A 22,581-nucleotide genomic window follows, 5' to 3' on the forward strand; every position below is an offset into this window, starting at 1 on the left:
GGGGTCATTTTTGTTCTAAATTTCATTTTTTAATTCGATTTGGACTAAGTTGTAACAATTTTCAATGCTTACAGGATTTATGGACGGTTGTTACCGTTTTTTGAAATTGAAAATCGCTTCCTCGTAAATTTTAGCACTTCTTTCGTCCTTCTTGGGGTCTTGTTTGTCCTAAATCATCACTCAACTGATTTTTTATATCGATTCGAACTAAGCTACAATCATTTTACATCCCGACAAGGTTTACTGTCTGTTTATCTCGTTTTTTGAAATCTAAGTTTGTTTCCTAGAAGATATTAACATTTTTTTCGTCTTTCTTGGGGTAATTTTTGTCCTAAGTTCCTATTAGATTTATTTTAAAATTCAATTAGGGCCAAGTTGTAATGATTTTCTATGCATACAGGATGTATTGACAGTTTGTCTCGTTTTTTTTGGAATGAAATTCGTTACCTCGAAGATTTTGGATCTTTTTTCGTCCTTTTTGGGGTCTCTTTTGTCCTAAGTCATCACTCAACGGATTTTTAAATCGATTCAAGCTAAGTTACAATCACTTTACATCCCGACAAGGTTTTTTGACCGTTTATCTCGTTGTTTTGGAATCTATGTTCATTTCCCAGATATTAGCACTTTTTTCGTCTTTCCTGGGATCGTTTTTGTCCTAAATTCCTATTTCATTGATTTTCAGGATCCATTTGGGTTACATAGCAATCCCTATCCATCCTGACATGGTTTCTTTGCCGTTTGTCTGGTTCTTTGAAATTGAAAATAGTTTCCTCGGAAATTTTAGCACTTCTTTCGTCCTTCTTGGGGTCTTTTTTGTCCAAAATCGTCATTCAACTGATTTTCTACATCGATTCAAGCTAAGTTACAATCATTTTACATCCCGACAAAGTTTTTTGAACAATTATCTCGATTTTATGGAATCTAAGTTAGTTTCCCAGAAGATATTAACACTTTTTTCGCCTTTCCTGGAGTCGTTTTTGTCCTAAATCCCTATTTCATTGATTTTCAGGATCCATTTGGGTTACATAGCAATCCCTATCCATCCTAACAGAGTTTCTTTGTCGTTTGTCTCATTTGTTAAAATTTAAAATCGTTTCCTCGGGAATTTTAGTACTTCTTTCGTCTTTCTTGGGGTCATTTTTGTCCTAAGTTCCTACTAGAGTTCGTTTAGCACTAAGTTGTAACAAATTTCAATGCTTACAGGATTTATTGACCGTTAGTCTCGTTTTTTCGAATGAAATTCGTTACCTTGAAGATTTCGACAGTTTTTTTGTCCTTGAAATTGAAAACATGACAACATTGTATAAATGCAAATATATAAATAAATAAAGATTCACAAAATTCGTGCTAACGTCGCGTTTTACATTTAAAACTCACTCTGTATTCTCTGTGAATTCATATGCAAATTTTGCCTGTTACAGAAACAAGTTGCAGGTATTTTCTCTGAAAGCAAAGTGAGACGCATTATTTCAAACTAGATGTATAGTAGTAAAATGTGCAAACCTCATGAAAAATGCAGGGTTGCGGTTTTAGGTACATTTCTCGTTTTGCTTTGATCACAATTGCTCTAATGTACAGAACCGGCTTCTCCGGATCACATTATCTTCACATTAATTAATTCAACAGTTGAAATGATTTATAATTAATATTTAAATACACTTTTTGTTTAAAAAAAAATCAATGAAAGAATGTACAAGGGACATTCTTAAAGTATTTCACTCGATCTTGTTGTATAACATCGGTTTAAAGTCTCACATTAAGAACGGGCCTGATTAGGAAAGTTTTGAACAAAAATAAAAATACAGAATTAACTTGAACGTATCAATTTTAACTAATAAACAGCTAGACGAAAAAACTAGTGATAAATATACAGCAAGTAGCATGGAATTATACAAAAACTATTGAGACTATTGAGTCTTATAGAATTGTCTGAATATCGACAATGAAACTGGAAGATTTCGTAAATCAAATGTCGAGTCGAGTCGAGCCTGAAAGTTCTGCAAAACTCTTCGCAACATATCAACAGGTATTGGTGCAATCTCCTCACGAATTCGTTTGTTTGAGGATTGTCCTGGATGGATCACTTCGTTTTTAGATAACCCAATAAAAAGAAGTCGTAGACATTAAGATCAGGAGACTGAGGGGGCCAAGAGATACCCACGTTTCGAGAAACTACACGCCTTGGAAACAAATCATTCACCGCATTCATTGAAATTATTGCATTGAAGCGGTGAAGTTCAGGAGGAAGACTTCTAGTCGTCGATCCAGTTGCTCGAGGATGTTCATTGCACTAATGAACTAATTTTGATAATAAGCCTTAATTGCGTAACCGCGATGCTCCCCCGTCCAACGCTCCATTGTAAACTCGGATCCCGGACGGCTTATGACTATTTGCCTTACCATTTCACCCCAAATCCTCCCCTTAGGTTCCAAGAGTAAAAATTCTTTCTTATAATCTAAGAAATACTGTATTGAAACACCTCAATTCTTTTTATTCTTCTATTTTTCCACTTGTTACAAAGTCATAAGCTTTTTTAAAATCTATAAAAAATTATATCAGCTTTGAATATTTACGTTGAATATTCGTAAATATTTTTTTCTCCCCTCGTAATTCTAGAAAATATCGAAAATCATCATTTTCATGGACTTTTCTGTTTAATTTTTTGTTATTTTAATGTAATCAAATGTGTTAATGATTGTATCTGAATTTCTAAATCCTGTGGAATCTAATCAGGATAATTGGATCTTTTGATCGAAGTATTGCATTAAAGTCGGTCGTTGACAAATTTCAAAAGTTTAAATAAAATCTTATCGTTCAAAAAGTCAATTATTTATACCTAGATTGCGTGGTAACCAATTTGGATAAGTTTAGATAACTCACTCTGTAGATAATGATTGAAATTGATTTATTTTTGTTGACGTTACTTCTCGTCAATTTTCTTTTGAAACAACGTCGAGGCAAAAAACGTGTTTTTATGTATTATCTTCTTAGCTCAAAGTGGATTTTTACTGATCGAATCCTCTTTGTTTAAAACCTAAAATATCTTTTGTCGGACATGTCAGATCGAGTTTTATTCATGTTTTCTTTATCCTCTTTAAACAAAAATTTCTCTTTTGAAAAACGTTATTTTTATACAAAGCTTTTAAACGAAATATCGATTTCATTACCCGAATTTTCAAAATTCAAATTGTATCCTCACAAAAGTTTGAATCCTTCAGGATTTATTGGCATTTCTAAAGGAATCAAATTAAGTAAATGAGTGATTACTTGAAATTCTCACGAATTAGAAACAACTGCTAAGAAATAAATGAAATTTCGAGTGTTATTCTCCAAATAACTCGAAAAAAGAAAATGTGGAATTGAAAGTTTAGCTTAGGCATAGCGTCTTGTTCATTGGGAGGTATCTCGAATGATCGAAACAAATTTCAATTTACAACATTATCAAATGATCAGTGCATAATTTTTTGGCCCTATATATATCCTCTGAAATCTCCACTTCCATCATTAGATTAGAATTCAACTCAACTCTAAATTAATGCTCAAACTAAATGAAAACAACGTTTTGATACATTATTATCAATTTTTAAAATTTCTAGTTAAAGTTTTCAACGAAATTAGTAAAACAAATGATCGAGGATGGTCCTAGAAGTACCTGAGCTGACCTAGAGATGGCGTTAGCTGCTTGGAAAATATCCCAATATTAGAAAGTACACAATCTATATCACGTTGTATAGTATTTGTATATACAGTATAGTACTCATACTGTAGATGAAATCTGGAGCCACCATTTGACTCCTGATATAAAAACTCGTTCAAGACAATGTATTTCAAAGAGAGAACCTTCTCCGAAAAAGACAAAATCGATTTCAATCGCTGAAAAAGTAATTGACGAATGGCGCTTCGAATTGGTCGACAACCTGCCCAGATCTGACTCCCAGCGACTTTTTTCTGTTTCATAACCTCAAAGTTTCACTTACAAGAGACAGATTTCTATCCAACAAGGATACTATGTCAAAAAACAAAAATGATTATGGAATATGTCGTTGACATTTTTGAAAATTGAAACATTGCTAACAGTATATTAAAGAACTTGTAAAGACGTAAAGTTGTTCAGAATAAAAGTCGATAAAATTAATGGAAATTTCATAAAAACATTACAAAATACCTAAATTTTTTTACCACGAGTTCCCACTGATCTATAATATAAGGATCGAAATATTTTCTAATCCTTCATTTTACCAATCCATCAAGCTTTAAGCTTTATAAAATATCGATGTATGAGTTCTCTTTTCTTCTCATTTTTCTCCTTATAAGTCTCCATTTAATTGGAAAAGGAACAAAAACCTTAGTGGGATTAACTCAAAGTAATGACGGATGGATCTGTGAGTACGTATCAAACATAATAGTCCTTATAAATATAATTCACAATCTCAGACGTCTCAGAGCCGTAGCTACCCAGGCTTTAGTATTCACTTTTTATAATTAGATTCTTCTCTTTGAGAAAACTCGCTTTTGAAGAATTCAGGAATATACCATTGTGCAATGTAGTCGAGGGAATGCTTTTTGTTGTTAACTTATTGATTTAGGTTGCTGCTCATGTTTTAAGATTAACAAATAAAAAGAAATATAGTTGATTTTTTCAATTCCGATTGAGGTACTACCAAAACATGTATTTTCAAAGCATCTACCTCAACTGAAAGTCAATTTCCATAAAGTAAGGTGACAATAATTAAGTTAAAACAAAATAGTTTACTAGGAAAACCAAAATCATTGTCAAATGGATCAAAATTCATGGAAAGGAAGTTCAATAGAAACTAAAGTCATGAAGAGGAAATCAAAAAGATAACACAGATTCAGTAGCGACGTATATTAACGCTGGAGCATGCCATAGTAGGAATAGAGAAGCACCAAGCTCAATATGAGAAATATTTGAGGCAGTTAATATCTTCTGGAGACTAGAGCACTTCTATGTACTCATGATTGATATAATTTTGTTTATAAGTGTCCGAAGAGTTTATTTCGTTATGGAAGTATCCAAACGATCATCAGAGAATAATTGGGATTGAGAAAAAATACTTCAAACAAAAAGGAGAAGCTTTTTGATATAAAATTTCGAGACATTACATCTTCTAATCAAACCCTGGAGGTATGGATCAACTCAACCTACTACAGCGTTGTTGGAATGGAAATGAACACTTGATCATCCACCTTTTAGTCCAGATTTATCACCAGGCGCTTTCGTAGGGACAAAAATAATGTTTGATGGAAAAAACTTCGTCTTTTTGGGAGGTAACAGCTTCTTGCTCGCTTCTCTTACTATTCTGATCCACTTCTCTTTATCCTCCACGATTTGTCTTCAATTCCTGACCCCACCGGTGCAATATCCTGTATAACTTGTTGTTTCCAGTAGGAATAGAGAAACACCAAGCTTAATATGAGAAATATATGAGGCAGTTAATATCTTCTGGAGACTAGAGCACTTCTATGAACTCAGGATTGATATAATTTTGTTTATAAGTGTCCGAAGAGTTTATTTCGTTATAGAAGTATCCAAACGATCATCAGAGAGCAATTAGGATTGAGAAAAAATACTTCAAACAAAAGGGGAAACTCTTTTTTATAAAATTTCGAGACATTACATCTTCTAATCAAACCTTGGAGGTATGAATCAACTCAACCTACTACAGTGTTGTTGGAATGAAAATGAACACTTGATCATCCACCTTGTAGTCCAGATTTATCACCAGGCGCTTTTGTAGGGACAAAAATAATGTTTGATGGAAAAAACTTCGTCCTTTTGGGAGGTAACAGCTATTCTTACTATTCTGATCCACTCCAATTTATCCTCCAAGATTTATCTTCAGTTCCTGATCCCACCGATGCTATATCCTGCATAACTTGTTGTTTCCAGTATGTTTAAGGTCTACTTTTTGGCTGGCTTCCACTACCTTCCGTATTCATTGTCAAAGAAGCACTTGGTGTTAAGGGATTTGGGATTTGACACCAACTATCAAGTGGAAACAAAAGATTTTTACATATACACAATATGGCGGACGGCTGTCTGTCGTATATGTAATTGTATATTTAAAAGAACAAAACTTACTTCGCCGATTATATAATACCGAGATATCCGTTTCCGCATTTCTCCGATTTTCGTTATCTATCCAACCAAACACTATTTCATTATAAAGGAGAACGTCGGCAATTAGCTTACATAAAAGGTAGTGTGATTCCCCCAATATTACGTGTCTGACCTCGCTACACGCACGAACGAAAGTTTCGTCCCCCCAGGCACGATAGTTCTCAATCGGTTCCTAGGGGACTACAACCCTTAATCACGAATGTCGAATATTATGGAATCAGATATATAATGGTTTACCACGCTATATTATAGTATAAGGGATTATTGGCTTGAAATTTTTGACGAATTAGGACCATCCTTAACCAACCGAAGAGGCAGTCACTAAAATCCAGCAGCTCGGCTCACGGCCAGCTCCAGATTTTGTCCCCCTGAAGGACGCTAAGCACTGAGCCGTCTCGGCAGCCTTAGCCTTCTTTTTATGCTTCTCAGCATCATTGATGTTACGACGTATGAGCCTGGTCTTGTTAAAAGCACCGGTCAGATCTTTAATATCGATAAGAACCTATGTTTTAGGAGTAATAGGTTCCGTGGTTCCTGTTCGCTCAAAGCACTCGCGAGAAAGAAGAAGATTTGTCATAATTCCTGCTCTTGCAAGGCCATTGGAGTTTCGTCAAGTTTCTCGCAGGCAGTGCTTGTGATACCTGATTAGAGCTCAAGTACTAGGTTTGCCTGAGAAGGACCAACGTCAAGATCCAACAAATCCTCAAGACAAACGCTGATTATAATCATAAATGCTTGGAGGCACTTTTATATGGTTTTTAACATGAAAAACATTGTTCTAACTAAGATATAGTGTATTTGGTTGAGCCGAATACAACGTAGTTAATGCTCAAAGAAAAAACAAGTAATTTCTCTTCATTCTGGTATTCTGGTAGTAAAGATGCTTTCATACTATGGAAGTCTAAAAGGAACAAGCATTTGAACCGTAAAGAGAAGCCCGAAGTATGATTCTGTCCCGAGATTTCGTATTATTTCAGTCATATCATTTCTTGTAGTGAATACCATGTTGTAAAAACATATTACGATGAGTAGCTTATGGTATGTCTTCTAAAATGAGTGGCAATTCGTTTCTTGTTCTAACTATTTGTCCGCGTAGAATACCGCGCCACACATTTACATACCAATGACTCTGATGTTGGATTTTCCGCATCACACAGAATTCATTTCGGCCCAGTAGTGTATATTATGATAATTACTAAGAAATTGCCTTCGAAGTAAACTCCTGATGAACTTGAACCTTAACTCTTTATCTGAATTTGTCAATTTTTTAATTTGTTTCACTGTATGTAGATAAAAATAGTTCGTACTTAAGATCGAACGTATCCCATCAACACAGATTAATAGATGTATGTAGATGTAAGGGTCATTTATCAAAAAGAGACAATGGACTCCAGGATGGAGACTCTCGGTGAATAATGAACTCCTTAGAATCCTAAAACATTCGAAATCTTCAGCGTCGCCAGATTTTCTTTCGGGAAAAATGATGTAAAATGAAAGTTTATATATGATGAAAAATTGCAAGGGTCTATTTCCTTTTTGAGTCGATGACAGTCATTCTAAAGTTGAAGAATGGGGTTCGTTACAACATCTCGGTTGAAAAGATTCACAACATACGAAATTTTCAAATAAAAGAAAGTTGAAATATTAATTTTAAGTGAATTATTTGATAACTAAAACAAATAGTTTGATGTTAATGGTCGCTACGAGCTTTGGTGCCAATTAGTAAGTAAACGTAATTAAGTATCAATTTATGTTTTCAAATTAGTACTTAAATTGATAATATCTGAGTCAGGACTGAGTAGAAAGGGCCGGATTGGTGTATGAGATCCGGATATTTTATTCCTCGACGTAAATCAGGACCAAAAACAAATATTTAACCATTCATGTAATCAAAACAGGTGATCCCCAATGTAGCGTTTTGGGTCCACTACTATATCTTCTAAATACCATATTCACCTTCGATTTATTTATTTCTCCACTTAGAAACAGATTGTAATTAAATTTGGTAAATAAAAAAAAACCTTTCATTGTTTTTATCATCCAATGCACAGTGGGTTGGAATTTGAGAACGAAAATATTATCAATTTTAAAATAAAATCTAGTGGTATCGCAAAGCACTGAAAATAACACAATTTTATTATTAATTGCCCTGTAATGAATAATTTGTCTACTACATACCAATTAACTTCTTTCAAGGCACCTATTTCAATATCTTGATGAAGAGACTACGGGCTTTAGAGAATTTTCTGAGCCAATATATAAACAGCTTGAAATTAGTCAAAAGGCCCCATATTACAAATATAAATTTCTTTAATTTTTTATTTCTTAGATCTTTTGATATGTTTATGTTACTAAATCTTGATTTCAGGTCTGTTCTGTTTCAAAATTTTTTAAATAATTTTTGAAAGATAGATAAAATTGACGTTTCGACTTTTCCCTTAAATCTTTTTCTAGGTTTTTTGATATTACAAGGTTCGTTAATGCAGTTCTATTTTTTTTATCGTATTGATGATCTCTTAATCTATTTTCTGTATACTGAGATGTCAGTCCTATGTAAACAGCGATTTTATTCTTATTTTCATATTCACGATGAAGTTGATGTATTGATCAATATAAATACGCAAATTTTAATAAAAACTTAGGAATAAAGTCAAATACTTTGAAAAAAGAATAATTTCCAAAAAAAAATCTTCTAAAGAAATTAATAGATTGTACAGTTATTTGGGTCTAGATTTATTGATTTCGAAATAGGATTAATAAATACATTTCTAAAAAGACGTAGAAACAAAAAAAATATTGAATAACAAACTCTGACGAAGTTTTACGTGCTTTCATATATTTACCTTTCATTGTTTGTGTTCGACAAAGTCACTAAGTTAGATATTCTTGATATTTTTGTGAAAATAAATGGAAAAGAGTGATTGCCCTCTTGTCGTTCGTAAACACGCGATATACTTTTTAAACAGAATAAAATATTACCACGGAAAACGTTTCGAAATATAATAATAAAACTTCGACCTCCAAATTTTGTGCACTGCTTGAAAAATTACTAACAGATTTACTAAAAAACTGCCAAAACACTCAGTATTAGCTGAAACTGAAACTTTTTAACACCACAAAGCAAAAAACAATTCAAAATAACTCTCACCACCGAAAAAACTAAGAAAAGCCAACGAGAAAATCGATTGCTTCTCTCACGTCCACCATTTTGACGTAGATCAGCTGTTTTTTTAGATTGTCAATTGGTTATTCCAGAACATAACCTCAAAGTATCCTTGTCGTGATATTTATAAAGTATTATACAAAGTGACAGAAAAAACCGAAACGGGGTCGCGATTTCTACATGATTTCGAGTCCCGATTCGGAAAATATGAACGTCAATTTTAGGTTAGGTTTTATTAGAACATAAAAGACAAATAAAACGCAGTGTATTCAGTTGTTTTATGTTATAGAATATAACTATTAACCATCTATAAGGGTAATTATCTACCACAAAGATCCCTATTGAATTATCTTTCCCATTTCAGTCCCATTTAACACCCTCGCTCTGTTGTTGACTTTAAAACAAGATTTTCTCTCTTTTTAATTATAAAATCTTAACAGTTAAGATTAAGTGACTTGTTCAATAAAATTTTTTTGGCAGAGGATTCGAATCTCTGATCTCCGTGATGGGCACTTCGACAACCTTTACCAACTACACCGTTACGGCTCGAAATAAGTTTCGACGAGATGAGACATCAGCGCCCGACGCTTTTATCACAAGAATAGAATATTTTTAACTTTTTAGTTTGATGAATTAATATAAACTTTTTAAGAAAATAAACGCCTTTTTTGTCATCTTTTTTTTTTGAATTCTACAACTGATCAATTCGCATTTATATTCTTTGTGTCGACATATAAAAAAAACTTCTACTCACTTGCAAGGATCCCATACAACAATTCCCAATCCAGGGCAGTCAATTTCGTTGATGATTTCGCACTCTCTTTTGTCGCACACGCAAGCGGGAGCGGTCAGACCGCCACAAAAAGCGATGATAGCCACAAACGCCAAAGCAAATACACTATTCATCTTGTCCTAGGGCGATTGTCAGATGAAGTTTACATAATTTCGACTCGATGTTTTCGGTTTCACAACAATTTTGAAGTTAACACGATTGATATGTTTGAAATGTACACACAAACACTTGATCACAATCACATTAAATTACTACACGACATTAAATACGACACAAGCAAAGCTGAAAATAAAAAGCAATGAAAATTAGTAAACTATGTTTGTATGTTTTATTTTTAATATTGTTTAATACTATCAGTTTCTTTTTACGGGGATCTGTTTGTACAGAAACACGAGCAATGACATCTATCATTTCTTCAATCGATCAATTGAAAATATTTTTATTAATTACGAAGATGAAGAAGACTTAGAGCTGGAAGGTCCTCTATAGACAAAGTGTTCCTTCAAAGCAATTGATAGAGAAGAAAACAGAAAGAAATAGACCAGTGCACCTAAAAGGCTTATGATAACATACCAATATCAAAATTGGCTATCCAGAACGTATAATCGGAAATAAAGTATCGGATGTTCGATAAAGGTCTGACAAGAACTTCAGAACGTCAAAGTTAGATGGTAAGGTATGGACACAGGAGAACAGGAAGAGAAGAAGATAAAAAATCGACGAAATCTGAATGATAAGGTCTTCAAAACTTCAAAGTTAGATAGTGAAGTATGGACACAGGAGAACAGGAAGAGAAGAAGACAAAAAATCGACGAAATCTGAATGATAAGGTCTTCAAAACGTCAAAGTTAGATAGTGAAGTATGGACACAGGAGAACAGGAAGTGAAGAAGACAAAAAATCGACGAAATCTGAATGATAAGGTCTTCAAAACGTCAAAGTTAGATGGTGAAGTATGGACACAGGAGAACAGAAAAAGAAGAAGACAAAAAATCGACGAAATCTGATTGATAAGAATTTCAGAACGTCAAAGTTAGATGGTAAGGTAGGGGCACAGGAGAACAGGAAGAGAAGAAGACAAAAAATCGACGAAATCTGATTGATAAGATCTTCAAAACGTCAAAGTTAGATGGTAAGGTATGGGCACAGGAGAACAGGAAGAGAAGAAGACAAAAAATCGACGAAATCTGAATGATAAGGTCTTCAAAACGTCAAAGTTAGATAGTGAAGTATGGACAAGGAGAGCAGGAAGAGAAGAAGACAAAAAATCGACGAAATCTGAATGATAAGATCTTCAAAACGTCAAAGTTAGATGGTGAGGTATGGACACAGGAGAACAGGAAGAGAGGAAGACAAAAAATCGACAAAATCTGAATGATAAGAATTTCAGAACGTCAAAGTTAGATGGTAAGGTAGGGGCACAGGAGAACAAGAAAAGAAAAAGACAAAAAATCGACGAAATCTGAATGATAAGATCTTCAAAACGTCAAAGTTAGAGGGTAAGGTATGAACACAGGAGAACAGGAAGAGAAGAAGACAAAAAATCGATGAAATCTGATTGATAAGATCTTCAAAACGTCAAAGTTAGATGGTAAGGTATGGGCACAGGAGAACAGGAAGAGAAGAAGACAAAAAATCGACGAAATCTGATTGATAAGATCTTCAAAACGTCAAAGTTAGATGGTAAGGTATGAACACAGGAGAACAGGAAGAGAAGAAGACAAAAAATCGACGAAATCTGAATTATAAGATCTTCAAAACGTCAAAGTTAGATGGTGAGGTATGGACACAGGAGAACAGGAAGAGAGGAAGACAAAAAATCGACAAAATCTGAATGATAAGATCTTCAGAACGTCAAAGTTAGATGGTAAGGTATGGACACAGGAGAGCAGGAAGAGAAGAAGACAAAAAATCGACGAAATCTGAATGATAAGATCTTCAAAACGTCAAAGTTAGATGGTAAGGTATGAACACAGGAGAGCAGGAAGAGAAGAAGACAAAAAATCGACGAAATCTGAATGATAAGATCTTCAAAACGTCAAAGTTAGATGGTAAGGTATGAACACAGGAGAACAGGAAGAGAAGAAGACAAAAAATCGACGAAATCTGATTGATAAGATCTTCAAAACGTCAAAGTTAGATGGTAAGGTATGGGCACAGGAGAACAGGAAGAGAAGAAGACAAAAAATCGACGAAATCTGAATGATAAGATCTTCAAAACGTCAAAGTTAGATGGTGAGGTATGGACACAGGAGAACAAGAAAAGAAAAAGACAAAAAATCGACGAAATCTGATTGATAAGATCTTCAAAACGTCAAAGTTAGCTGGTGAGGTATGGACACAGGAGAACAGGAAGAGAGGAAGACAAAAAATCGATGAAATCTGATTGATAAGATCTTCAAAACGTCAAAGTTAGATGGTAAGGTATGAACACAGGAGAACAGGAAGAGAAGAAGACAAAAAATCGACGAAATATGAATGATAAGATCTTCAAAACGTCAAAGTTAGATGGTAAGGTATGAACACAGGAGAGCAGGAAGAGAAGAAGACAAAAAATCGACGAAATCTGAATGATAAGATCTTCAAAACGTCAAAGTTAGATGGTAGGGTATGGGCACAGGAGAACAGGAAGAGAAGAAGACAAAAAATCGACGAAATCTGAATGATAAGGTCTTCAAAACGTCAAAGTTAGATAGTGAAGTATGGACACAGGAGAGCAGGAAGAGAAGAAGACAAAAAATCGACGAAATCTGATTGATAAGATCTTCAAAACGTCAAAGTTAGAAGGTAGACTGTAAATTTCAGTCTCTGAAGATGATAGCTTGGTTATCGAAACACTCATATCAGACAGTGTTATTGAGTGTGTTCAGTATGAACATCATCAACGGTTTTAGAAATTCCAACTTAGTTATATCAATTTGAGGGTGAATTTACTAAATCTAGATGATGAAGATTGAATTTTTCAAAATTACCATACTCATTTATTGTTTTTTCTTTTTTATAATTCAATTTTCCATCAGTTTACTAATGTTTTCAATATTTTCTTTGCTATTATTATTATTAATACAACAAATCAAGAATTATGAAAATTTCTTTTCGAAATCGTTTTAGTAATGAATATAATAAAGAAATATGAATGATTTTCCAAATATTTACAAATATAAACATTGTTTTTTAAACAGAACATCCAAGTATTTCAATTTGGAATATATAAATATGTTTTTCAAATAGTTCGTTATCAGTAATTGTGAAACAACAATTATAGATCGTGGAATCGAGTATTTACTTTCAATGAAAAATGCATAGTTTTCAATAAATCCAAAGTTATATCAAGGGATGAGTCCCCTAGAGGGTGAACTTTATATGCAATTATTTGTCAAAGATTTTTCAACAATTAAGAGGTAATGTCGACAATTAACGACTATTTTGAGAAGCTTGGCGATTCTTATTATAAATAGGATTAAATTTTGTATTTATCAATGTATGTAACATAATCCGTTCCTGAGATATAGCTGACGATATTTATTAGTTGCCCACCCTGTACTAGAAATGATCTTAAAAAGGGGATGATTTAAAATAGCAAAATAGTCGATGCAGATGACGTAGTATTTATAAATAGAGCAAAAACTATTTGAAAAGGTAACAAAATAAATATATAGGAGATAAAGGTCGAATTCGAAGCCAAAAAGTCAGTTCCAAATATACAGGTGAAACAAATAAAAGCTTGTTAAAAACTGATTCGAAAATTTATTGGTTTAAATATAACTTTAATGTATTTTCCGTGTTTTTATTTAAGAAGATAAATACGGGTCTGGTTATTTCACTGGAGTCTCATATTTTTTTAATTCTAAAATTCGCTCAAAAAGTATTGCGTCCATTTTTCTTCACTCATAATTAGATTCGTTATTCTTTTTTCCGAGGTTAATTTCGGACTTCGTTATAAATATTTTTTCGTCCTTTTCATGATTAATGTGACAAAAAAAAAATTAATTTATGAGAAACGAAGTGGATGAAAGACTTTTCAAATAGAAAATTGAATAGAATTAATTTGGAAGCGAAACAATGATTTATTTTTAATTTGATAAAGCAGTAAACGAAGCCTGTCAAAAGGATAAAGATATTAGAAAGTTTTTATACTATTTCACGAATAAAAAAAAAATGATAAACTTCTTCTTCTAATGCAATCTTTTAATAGAAGTTTCCTATCATATTTTCCATTATTTCTCCATTATTTGCTATGTGCAGTAACGACTGTATACAGACTGTATATCCATTGATATGTCGCAGCATTTTTTTCTTTCCATCCCTTTCAAAGAGTTCTCATTGTTTGTTAACAGTTGTTGTTTGGACAGTTTCTATAAGTGGAAACTTCTCCGATTAAAATAAGACAGAATGCCAACGATTTTTCAATCCTCCGAGACTCAAGCTAGATTCTGCGCACTCTCAAGCATGCGCAGTATAGATAAAGTGTCTCGATAGAAAGTTAGGTTAGGTTAGGTACCTCAATTTATCAATTTCATCCTTCTTCAATGTCCAGCCATAGATTAAGATCAAATTAAAAATACTTTTCGAAGTTTTATAAATACCTGTTAAGTCTTTTCAGTTGAGAAAATAAATTAAAACATTGTATCGACTTGGAAACTAAACTTTTGGACAGAATTATTACACTACTTCATAGAAACTAAATATTAATCAAAATTGAATACGAAATGAAAATAATTTACACTGAAATTATAATGAAAACCAGAGCATCAGTCGTCATTAGCTTTAATTTTGTGGTATTGCGTCTTTAATCATTATAAGAATTAAAAGAAATCATAAATCCACTGAAAATCTAGTAGGCCACATAGATAAACCTACTAGTATTAAATCCATATGATTTTAAGTTCGCTCTAACCTTCAAAAGACACGTATATAAATTTGACAGCTGTCAGTTTAAGAATTTTGAGGGAAATTTGAAAAAATGGTTAAACAAGAACTTTGTGAGGGAATAAATCATTGCTTTGTAACAAAAAAATACCATTGAAAACAAAACTTGGTCTAATAAACATTATTTGAACTATGCCCAATGAAAATCAACCGTTTACTAAGTTTAAATGAGTTAAAATTAGCACCGAGGAGGATGCACGCTATCACTGACAAAAACATCAATAAAGTTAATAAAATAATATCGAATAACTGAATTGTGAAGCTGATTTAGATAGCTGAGACCCTAAAAATATCAAAGGAACGTGTTGGATATATCGGGAATGAATATTTGGGCATGCGAAAGCTCTGTTCAAAGTAGCTTCCGAACGAGCGAACGAATTGACGATTCTGAGCAGTGTTTGAAAGTATTGGCTCTATAATGTCACACAGTAATTCAATCAACAGAGCACTGCACGTGATTAATCGACTCCAAAACGTATTTTGGGAAGTAAATCCACCGTATTCCTCAGATTAGGCCACCAGTGATTTTTTTCCTGTTTACATACCTCAAAATAAAGATCGCTGGACATAAATTTCGCTCGATGAAGAGGTTATCACAGAAATTGAAGCCTATTTTAAGATTAAAAATGTTTTCTGTGCTAGTTTGAACTAAATCAACACGGCTCAAGAAAACTCACAACACTTTTCAATTATGGTTACTTAGAGTTAAATATGATTGACATCAGATAGTTTTGAACTCGTTTTACATAATATATTCCATAGTATCCAAATCTGAGCTGTTGGGTGGCTTCTATAATAAACATTAACAGGATTTACGTAGCTACTTGTGAAAAAAAATCCTGTATGAATGAAAAATTATAACCAAATGTGCATTAATGTATTCTGTACGTGTATCAAAGTAAATTCCCCTCCAAAAGGCACTTTAGACGAATTAATAGAAGTGACAGATGTTAGATAGACTTTGTTTTAGTAATAAATGTCAAGGTTTGTGGAATATTTATAGTGCAAGAGATTATGGTATGGCAAATAAAGAATTTTTTCCATGTCTTCTGTCACTTAATCCTGCTTCAAGTCTTCTTTTAACAATTCAATGATCAGTAAATCTATTTTTCAATGGATTGCTGATGATTTATCTAGCTATGTCTTTAAAATAATCAATAATTTGATTGGTACAACGTTTTATATCTTGCCTTAGATTTTATGATCTTGTTTCATTAAATCTTATCACCATATGTAGCCCAACCTTCATTAGAGACAATTGATGCTTCATTCAATGACACATGTCTTTGGTGACTCATTTTTTTTACTTTGGTAAACGTACATTCACTTCCAATCCCACATTTGATGAGATCGCAAATCAAAACTTTATTTTTACATACCCACTACTTTTTGTACACATTTTATTATTAATTATTAAGAAAAAAATTGTTTAATTTGCATTTGATTATGTGTTATAATGTCCTCATTCCACGATTATTTTTTTGTGAGCAAAATTTTATTTGAAAACTTTTGTGGTACAAATTTATTTCTAAACATCTCTGAAGTATATTTAAGTTTGACAACATAGCATAAAGTTGAATTTATTACTAGGTATTCGTTATATATAACGTATGAAGTATTTTTTTCAAATAATTTCCTCAAAAAGAAAAAAAATATTTGTCATACGTCAAATATATACTACGAACTGTCTTTATTAATTTAAGAAATTTTTTAGAGACACATTATATACCTTAGATGTAAATAATATCTTAATGGATCTCACCTAATATCTAATTCATCCCCTAAATACCCCCCAAACTTTAATTATTTTAAAAATACATCTTAAACATTCATGTACACTCCGGGTTGCCGATTTTTGATAGTTTTTCACGTGTTTCCGACCGGGATTTTCACAGTAAAGCGCTTGCCGAGAAAAACGTTGCTCTACTGGACTTTCTTGTTCTAATATTGAGTGTGGTTCAAGCTCTATACGAAAACGGGTAAAAGCGCGTGCGTACGTGATGGCCGGTGATGAGTTTAACCCACTGGATCATGGTTTATTACATTTTTCAACATGTATAACATACAAAGTGATAATATACTTTATTGTCTTGGAAAATACTATTTTGTACATAATACCAGGACTACAATTTGATTGAAATCTTGAGGCTTGGAACGTTCTCAAAAAATTGATAAAGTTCATCACATAAAATTAAATTCACTGTTGCAAATAACACAAAAAGTTACCTCAATGTATACAAGTCGTAATTGGAATAGTTTTAAACTTGTTTAAACAAAAAGGAATATGAAATCTTCTACCTGAGTAATGAAGATGTAAAGGTTTTTCAATAAGAGGTGTTATTTTGAACAGCACGCTATTTCGGTAGATGTCACTTTTGAAGCTGTCATTTTTTGACATTTGACAAGTAGAAACTACGCCATTAATGAATATGGAACGATACACGCTTCAACAACGCATTGAAATTATTAAAATTCACTATAAAAATAGTGATAGTTTGGCAGAGACGGTTCGTAAAACTAAAACATTTTTGGGTCGACGTGAAACACCTTCTCGGACCGCAATACAAAAATTGGTGTAAAAATTTAAGCTGTTGGGACAAGTTAGTGATGTGAAGAATAAAACCCGTGCATCTCGCTCAAGAACAACTGAAAATATTGCTGCTGTAGCCCAAAGTGTTGAAGAAAACCCAGGTTTTTCCATTCATCGTCGTTCTTTGGAATTAGCCATTCCACAAACATCATTATACCGTATTTTGCATAAAGACTTGGGTCTTAAGGCCTATAAAGCTCACTTAACACAAGAGCTCAAGCCGGCCGATCATCAACAATGTCGTGTCTTTGCTGATTGGGTCCTTGAAATGCATGAAAATGATCCAGAATTTCATCGAAAAATCATCTTAACTGAAAAGGCCCATTTCCACCTTGGTGGTTACGTCAATAAACAAAATTGTCGAATCTGGGGCTCGGAAAACCCAAAAGTTATTGTTGAAAATCCTCTCCATCCTCAACGCGTAACTGTTTGGTGCGGTTTATGGTCTGGCGGTGTCATTGGACTTTACTTTTTCGAAAATGAGGCTGGAGCAACAGTTACGGTGAATGGATTCCGCTATCGAGAGATGATTAATGATTTTTTATGGCCGGAATTGGATGGTATTGATTTGGACAACGTTTACTTTCAACGAGACGGCGCTACGTGCCACACAAGCAACGAAACCATCGATCTTTTACGGGAAAAATTTCCGGACCGTGTTATCTCTCGAAGAGGTGATTACAATTGGCCACCGAGATCTTGTGATTTAACACCTTGCGACTTTTTCCTATGGGGCCACGTGAAAGATAAGGTCTACGCCAACAGTCCAGCATCGATTCAAGACCTCAAAGATGGAATTCGTGAGGCTATCGAAGACATAGGGCAGCCGCTTTGCAATTTGGTTACGGAAAATAATAATCAAAATAACTGGAAAACTCCATACTACTATCTGGCTTTTAGCTTTTCTCTTGTATCAAGATATCTTTCGGGGAGGATGAGCTAAATTCCATCTTAAGATTCGTGCACTTGCAGTAAAAACAACAACCACCATCTGAAGTCATCCACTACTAGAACAGCATTACCCCGAAAAGAGAGTGGAAGAGGGTTGATTAACCTTGTCTACCTACACTCTCGAAAAGTTATTGAACTGCGTAGATTTTTTTTCACGAGAAATCAGAAACCTACATTGACATAGTATTGACACCAAGAAACTAACGGAACCTTCTTCCAAGAGACCGAAGGTTTTATAATAGCTGTCCAAGATCAAGTTATCAATACTGATAACCACAAGAAGATTGTGATTAATAAACTATTCGACGTATAACTTCTGCTTGTGGTGTTTTAGCTAAACACTGACTATCTATTTACCCCCAATTAGATGATTACCAATTTCAGTGATAGTTTGAATTTCCAGGAAGCTCTTCTACGACATCTATTTCATGAAATGTATCCCATTTACAAATAGCAATGGCGAAAAAGCAAATATTTGTTTCTGTTTCTTTCGTAGGATAGGATTAGAGAGAAGGTTTAAGCTTGAAGATCCACGTGGAGTTACATCAAAATATAACACTACAAAACGTTTACAGGAAGCAGTTTAATAGTTATTGAACATCCACCCTATCCACCAGACTTAACTATATGCAATTTCTAGTTATTCTATAACGTAAATAAATATTTACGTAGTTCGAAGTTTCCCAACAGTTAATCAAGCTTTTGAGAGCAATCTAATAAAATATGATTTTCTTTAAGCTCTTAAGTTGTGGAGGCTTTGGTTTATTAAGGTGTTGATAGCTTTGGAAATAAATAAAACCTTGTAGTTTACTTGTACCTCAAAATTTATCCAGAGGTTTGTATATCTATTTAATCAGGTTTTATTAAAAAAAATCTTTGCCAAAAACTGTGAGTTTTACAAAGGGCATTTGTGAGTTACTTTATTTGGAGATAATGAAGTTATCACGGAAACTCACTTCCGAGAAAAATAATTTACGTTGCGAAGGGCGAAACACAGTTAAATAAGATAAATATTTTTCGCGTTGCCTCTAATATTTCTTTAAAAGAAAGAAAACATTTTTAACGTTTTGCCCGTCGTAACACAAACCGTCTGAGAAAAATGAAACTTACATTGTTTTCACGAAACTTGCACAATCATTTTCAACAGATAAAACTTTGGGAATTGCTTCGATAAAACTTATGATTTTATAAATGGTAATAAAAATGGGCAGCATGCAATCATTTTTGTTTTATTTTGAAATAATTCCACTTAGAATAGATCAGAAAGATATTTAAAAAAATTGAAACTTTGTAAATTGTCAGAAAAAATATGATGTTTAATTGACAATTTAAAATTTCCCGCGAATATGGTTCCGATGACGTAATTCCTGTAGGTCATTAATTATAATTCACTTTTCACTTTATCGTCGTAAGACCTTTTTTTGTTGTAATAACTGCTATGTTTGGAAATCGTTGAATAAAACAGAAAGTTTATCAACTTTTTATTTATGTATATCGTAGTAATTTAAGCCCAGCTCATATTTTTTTTAAAAAAATCACCCTTTTAATACCATAACCTCAAATAAGTTGTCGTAACAGGATTGGCGTCATTAAACGCTGATTCAGGTTTTGAAACAAGTTTTCTTTAAACTCTTTTTTAATTTATAACTTGTAATCATAAAATTTCCAGGTTAAAAAGTCCACAAGTTAATATTTTCGAAAATTTTGTTCATTTTGTTAATTTTTTTCGGCGTGTTTAAGATAAAGATGAAACCAAAATTTTTTGACAAATCAAAAAATTCAAAAACCATAAATTCCCTGATTTAACGTCGAAAACTGTAGTCAAAAAAATTTGTTTTTCGAAATACTCCGTATCTTCTTTTCGGAAAATACATACAAAAACTATCATAACATGAAGCACTTAACCTTACCTCACCTAATCTAACCTAACTTTTTTTCGGGGAGGGAATTTTCGCAATGAAAATTGTCTCTAGTTGTGGATTCACCCAGTGCTGTTATATCCCCTTCTGGTTATACCTAACGGGTCACTCCGCCTCTATGAGTTCATCTCTAGAGCGCCTACCACCTAACCTAACCTAACCTAAGCAACCTCTTTGTACTAATGGGCGTGAGGGCGATGGTTAACTCGCCGCTTCTTGACTTTCTTCTCTTTTTTTGTTTTCTCAACGTAATCTAAAGTAACTTCACATAACCTAACATTACTTTTCCTTGGGTGAGAGGAAATGTTCACGAAGGAAATTTGTCCCTAGTTGCTATTGCGTCTCCTTTAGATTCTTATCTTTTTTTATCTTTTCTAAACCTAACCCAACCTAACTTAACCTGACCTAACATAACCTTAAATTAATTCTTTCTTTGTAACTCTGCGTGTATTTCACAATTATTTAATTAGAGTATTTAGAGACACTCTGTATGTAAACAAAGTTTAGTAATTAATTACAACGGTTTCTGTAAAGCGAATTCGAGACTTCAAATAAACAATTAGGTACATTTATAACTCACAAGGTGTGTACCGAGCATTAAATTCGTAAGTTCGCTTCATTAAATAAAGCTTAATGACGAATGAAACCTTAAAGTCGAGTTTAAACCTAAAGTTTCTATATAATCTAAGTGAGAATCTGCTATATTTAATTCAATATTCCATTTCCGTATTTATATTACTAAATAATTCTTCCTAAAGTTACAACACCGTCACGATATTTTTCTTCTAACCCTTTTCTCCCAGGTAAAACAAAAACAAAAGTTTGTTGGCTGTCTAGAAACTTCACCATTAAAACGTAACAGTAAAATATCACTAATTTAATTAAAATGTTATAAAAATGAACATTATAATTGTTAAAGACAACTCAACGTTAGTTTTTAAGGAATAATAAAATACAAATAAAGCCTCAATAATTTTATTTACAAAAACTAGAATATCTCTTATTCACCTACTTTCGAATTCCCCTTGTATTATATACTACAAGCTGTCAATAAAAATCGTTCTAGTGGCGCCATCTTCTAGGTCAAAATGTTATAGAATTATATTATTATTAATACTAAAATCTTTTTATTAAATGAACAATCTACGTAAAACATATTAATAATTTGTTAAGTATTTCAGCAATGAATGATAAAAAAATAATAATTTACTCTATATGAAAATTTTATGTGGAAATCCTAACCTACAATAATAAAATGAGGCATAATTGTTTTCCTGGCTACTTCATACGTACAAGCTATCCCGTTAATTAACCAAAGAATAATAAATTTAACGTAAGTTGATTTTTCATGTTCACAAGCTTTTCATTGAAAACGCTAAACACGTTATTGTATAATTGTAATTTATGTAATTTTAACAGCATTTAAACTATGCAAAACATGCTTCTGCGACAAACCGCAAATCCCTGATACTCAAATACGAACAATTTTATATATGCGAAGCATGGCAGGAATATTATAAACTTATGTCTCGAAGAGTTTTTACTAGTACTTTTATAGGGAAATGTTATAACTCTAAATATATTTAGAAAATAATACAATAGTAATTTTAATACAAAAAAAATGTTTAATACTTGATGGTAATATAAATAATGCTTGTTATTCAGTAACAGAAAAATAGGCATCTGCACTAATATCTCACTTAGAACCACCAAAAGAAAGATCTCAATTTTCAAAAGTTATTGACTATGAACGATATCAATTTGAAAAAAACTGTATTTGTATTTAATTTTAGTTTGTTTCTTTGCAATCTACACTATAATATCGTATAAATAATATTTTTAGTGACATCTATAGAATAATACTAGAACTTCCCGTGGCTTTTAAATAGAATAACGTTTCAAGCTTGTAAGTAATAACAATAGATGTCTGTGAATACAATGAGCGTAATCATTTATTTATTAATAAAAAACTTAGATACTATTAAATTTAATAATGTTTTTAGCATCATTAGAGAGAAATTTGCTACAATTGCTAATCAAATCAATAGATACCTTATTAACTTATTTTCTAGTTTATAGAAATAAATTATACTG

At 32.7% G+C, this 22,581-nt stretch overlaps 1 protein-coding gene across 1 annotated transcript in view; it reads right to left on the reverse strand.

Moving 5' to 3' along the window:
• The window catches only part of LOC130440931 (insulin-like growth factor-binding protein 7), a 45,554-nt gene extending 28,599 nt beyond the window's left edge, over positions 1–16,955 (reverse strand). The window contains exons 1-2 of the mRNA XM_056774333.1: positions 16,790–16,955; positions 10,061–10,381 (exon numbers count right to left, since the gene is read on the reverse strand). Of these exons, the coding sequence (XP_056630311.1) occupies positions 10,061–10,212 (152 nt within the window). The 5' untranslated portion in view covers positions 10,213–10,381; positions 16,790–16,955. The remainder of the gene's footprint in view (positions 1–10,060; positions 10,382–16,789) is intronic.
• Positions 16,956–22,581: the final 5,626 nt, after the last annotated feature.

The sequence above is a fragment of the Diorhabda sublineata genome, chromosome 3, assembly GCF_026230105.1.
Source record: "Diorhabda sublineata isolate icDioSubl1.1 chromosome 3, icDioSubl1.1, whole genome shotgun sequence".
Lineage (NCBI taxonomy): Eukaryota > Metazoa > Arthropoda > Insecta > Coleoptera > Chrysomelidae > Diorhabda > Diorhabda sublineata.